The 3,971-nt window shown below is 54.7% G+C and overlaps 1 protein-coding gene across 1 annotated transcript; it reads left to right on the plus strand.

Moving 5' to 3' along the window:
• Positions 1-402: 402 nt before the first annotated feature.
• H3-3B (H3.3 histone B) lies at positions 403-2,090 on the plus strand. Its single transcript, XM_066565515.1, has 4 exons — positions 403-511; positions 933-1,074; positions 1,151-1,304; positions 1,389-2,090. The coding sequence occupies exons 2-4, from the start codon at positions 947-949 to the stop codon at positions 1,515-1,517; spliced, it is 411 nt and encodes a 136-aa protein (XP_066421612.1). The 5' UTR covers positions 403-511; positions 933-946; the 3' UTR covers positions 1,518-2,090.
• Positions 2,091-3,971: the final 1,881 nt, after the last annotated feature.

Here is a 3,971-nt window from a genome sequence, read left to right on the forward strand (position 1 = left end):
GCGGCGGGGGCGGCCGGGGCCGGCCGGGGGTGCCCGGGGGATCCCGCGGCGCCGCCGCCGCTCGCCCCGCTCCTATTGACTTCCCATTGTGGAGCTTCGCAACAAAGGGTAGGATCCAAACCTTACCCCGTTTCGTCCAATCAGCGCGCAGAGCGCCCGCCCGCCACCGATTGGATCCTTCTCATCCCTCAACACCCAATCGGACGCCTACTTTAACAACCAATCAGCGCCCGGCTGCGCGCCCAATCAGCGCCGGGGAACCGGAGCACGGCCTTTGTGTGTGGTGACGCGACGGCGCCGGCGGAGGTCCCGGCCAATAGCGCGGCGCGTTGCTTACAGGCATTGTGACGTCACCGCGCTACGCGCGCGCCCCCACTATAAAGTGCGTGTCCCCGCGGCGGGGAGGGCGCAGTGAGCGGCGCGGCGGCTGGGGAGCGGCTCGGCAGCAGCACGGCGTAGAGGCTTCGGCGCGCAGCGCTACCGGCACCGGCGCTTCCTTCTCTTCCTACCGGTAAGTACCGAACAGCGGACGCGTATAAAAGCGGGTGGAGGTGTTGCGCAGCCGTTCGCGGCCTTGGGTTCTCCGGGAGCGCGGCGGACAGGCCGGGCCTTGCCTACGTGCCCTGAGTCACGGCCGGTTCCCATCCCCCACCATTGCACCTCCCTCCCCCCCACCCCGGGGCGGCCCGGGAGGAAGGAGGAGGCGGCGTGACTCAGTCGGCTTTCCCCGGGGACGGGAGCGGCTGGGCCGCGAGGCGGGGGCGGCGGGGTAACCGTTACCCCTCCTCCCCGTCCCGGGGGAGGCCGCTGGCCGCCTGCCCGCCGCGGGGGAGGGGGGCATTTGGAGCGTGAGGGAATCGGCCGCTGCGGCGTCGGGCCTGGGGGTCACGGGGATAGCCGGGCCCCGGTGTCACGCGTGTGTGTCTCTGTAGGTAAGTGAGGAAAAATGGCCCGTACAAAGCAGACCGCCCGCAAGTCCACTGGGGGGAAGGCGCCGCGCAAGCAGCTGGCCACGAAGGCGGCCCGGAAAAGCGCCCCCTCTACCGGCGGCGTCAAGAAGCCTCACCGCTACAGGTAAGGCCCTCGGCTCGGCCCCGGCTGCCGCAGCCCCTGCCCCGCCTCACCGCCCCTTCCTCCCTCTTCCATCCAGGCCGGGAACCGTCGCGCTCCGTGAGATCCGTCGTTATCAGAAATCTACGGAGCTGCTGATCCGCAAGCTGCCCTTCCAGCGGCTGGTCAGGGAAATCGCCCAGGATTTCAAAACAGATTTGAGGTTCCAGAGTGCGGCCATCGGTGCTCTGCAGGTACTGCCGAGGGCAGGCTGGGCTGCGGTGCCGGGGGAGCTGCGCTGAGCGTTTTTAACAACGTTTCTTGTGCTCTTGAAACAGGAGGCCAGCGAGGCATATCTGGTGGGTCTGTTTGAAGACACAAACCTGTGTGCCATCCATGCCAAGAGAGTCACCATCATGCCCAAAGATATCCAGTTGGCTCGCAGGATACGGGGAGAGAGGGCTTAAGTGAAGGCTGTTTTTATGGTGTTTTGTAGTTAATTCTGTAAAATACTTTGGTTTTAATTTGTGACTTTTTTTGTAAGAAATTGTTTATAATATGTTGCATTTGTACTTAAGTCATTCCATCTTTCACTCAGGATGAATGCTAAAAGTGACTGTTCACATAAACCTCAGTGATGTTGAGCCTCGGGCTCGGGAGTGACAAGTTGCTAATATGCAGAAGGGATGGGTGTTCTTTCTTGCTTCTCATGCATGTTTCTGTATGTTAATGACTTGTTGGGTAGATAAACTTGTAAGGTACTAGAATTGATATAAATGTGTACAGGGTCCTTTTGCAATAAAACTGGTTATGACTTGATCCAAGTGTTTAACAATTGGGGCTGTTAGTCTGACCATGCATCACTGTGATCAAATGTGGACTTCCTTCAGAGGGTGAAACTTCAAGTCTTAACCACAGTGTAACTTACAGTTTCCTAAAAACGTAAACCTGGCAGCTATAGAATACACTATGTGCATTTATAATAGCTATTTTATATATTGTAGTGTCAACATTTTTAAATTAAATGTTTTACATTCACATGTGAGGAGTCTTTGTCATTTGGTTTGAATGGGCTTGAAGAAGCTTCTGCCTCCTACAGATTCCTGTAATCCTGGGCTGCTGCTGTGGCAACTAAACTTCTACTGGCACCAGAATGGAGAACTTTTGGAGTATTTTGGAGATTTTGTGCAGCTTGAGTCCTTGCTGTGCCCGGGGAGAGTGGAGCCCTACAGCTGTGTAGGGGTCAGGAGGAGTGGCCCAGGCTGCAGTGGCTTTTTGGGGGATTTTTCTCTGATCAGGGCACAAGCTTAGCTCTAAGTTCTTTCTTCCTTTTTAGTGGATGGGAAAGTTTATTTTGGAGTTATGACTGGTCTGGCTGAAGCAAAACCACCTGGCAGTTCCCGAGCAGTGGGGGGAGCATTCCCATGGGATTGGGCTGTGCCAGTCCTGGATCTGCATGGGGCGCAGCTGATTGAGCACCCTGGGAGCAGATGGGCTGCTGAGCACATGGGTGGGTGCTCCATGGGCTTCTCGTTTCCCATCCAGATTTTTGGATGGAATGTGACTGAACTCAAACCTTCACTTCAGGCTGGGCTAAGGCAGGCCCGGCTGGGCTGTGGTGGAGGAAAGTGCTCAGAGGTAATTAACACTGCTCAGCCCTGCCAGAACAGGCTCTACGAGTCAGGCTGGAGCTGTCACAGAAAGCAGCACAGGGAAGTGGTTGAGCCAGCCTGGCTTGATTTATTCCAGTGGAAATTTGCTGTTCTGGGGCAAGAGTAGCAGCGGTCCCCACCAGGTTCCAGTACCTGTGATCTCCCACCCAGGATGGTGAGGAAGAGGATGGTCTCCTACTACCGTGGTGAGGGAAGAGCATGAAATCCATCCCAACTCGCTCGGGAGGCAGGGCCTGCATCCCTCAACTGCTGCTGGGCCGCTGGTGCCTCATCGTGCTCCTCTCTCTCAGACAAACCACTCTGTGCGCTTAAATCCTGCAGCTGGAGGAACGGGCACTCCTCACCACCTCCTCACAGCCTCCTCACCTCCCTGTCCTACACTGCTCCGAGCAAACCCAGCCCCGGCCTCACAGCAGAGTCCTGCCACAATCCTGTTCTGAAATGGTTGATAGGTTTTAAACAAGTATTTTCCTCTTTTTGCTAAAGCTGTAGGGGAAAAGATTCCTTTGATACAAAGTAATTAGGTTCACAACTTAGACACAAAGTTAACCACCAGCTCAAACTCTGGGTGAGGCTCAGTGATCTCAGGTCAATCACCTTTCAACAGGGACCCTGCCTGCCAGGAATGTCCCCATGGGAAATGTGAGGATCCTCAGTGGCCCATGTAATTCAGGAAGAACCACACAGCTTGCATTTAGGCCAATTGAAAATGAAAGATTCCAAGTCATAGGAATTTTTTTTGGTTTGGTGCTGAGCTGCAGTAGGAGCCTCAGCTCCTGCAAGAAAAGTATGTTTAAAATAACATCCCTTGAAAACAGTATTTCCTCCAAGTCCTTACTAGAAACAATGAAGCAGCTGGGTATGCCTAGAAGCTGCTTCTTTAAATAAAATCATTGTCAAGTGGTCCTTTATAAAAAAACCCCACATCAGAAAAATATCAAAATATCTCTTCAGCTTAGTAACCTGAACAAAAGGAATTAAGTCAGATCCTGCATGTGATGAACCAGAACAGAATTCCTGGTATTCCATGGTGTGACTGATGGCAGCTGAAGCCTTAAACCCTTCCCTTACCAATTGTCCCGATGATTTCCTCGCATTCTTGCTCAGAACTGGATGCAAACACCAGGCAGTCGAACGTGCTCCCGTCAGGGCTCTCGGGGGAAGAGCTAAAAATGGAAACACATCCATTATCCAGCCAGCTCCGAGCCCAGCCCTGCCTCCCGCCACAGCAGGACCTTGTGGCTGCTC

This window comes from Molothrus aeneus, chromosome 25 (genome assembly GCF_037042795.1).
Source record: "Molothrus aeneus isolate 106 chromosome 25, BPBGC_Maene_1.0, whole genome shotgun sequence".
Lineage (NCBI taxonomy): Eukaryota > Metazoa > Chordata > Aves > Passeriformes > Icteridae > Molothrus > Molothrus aeneus.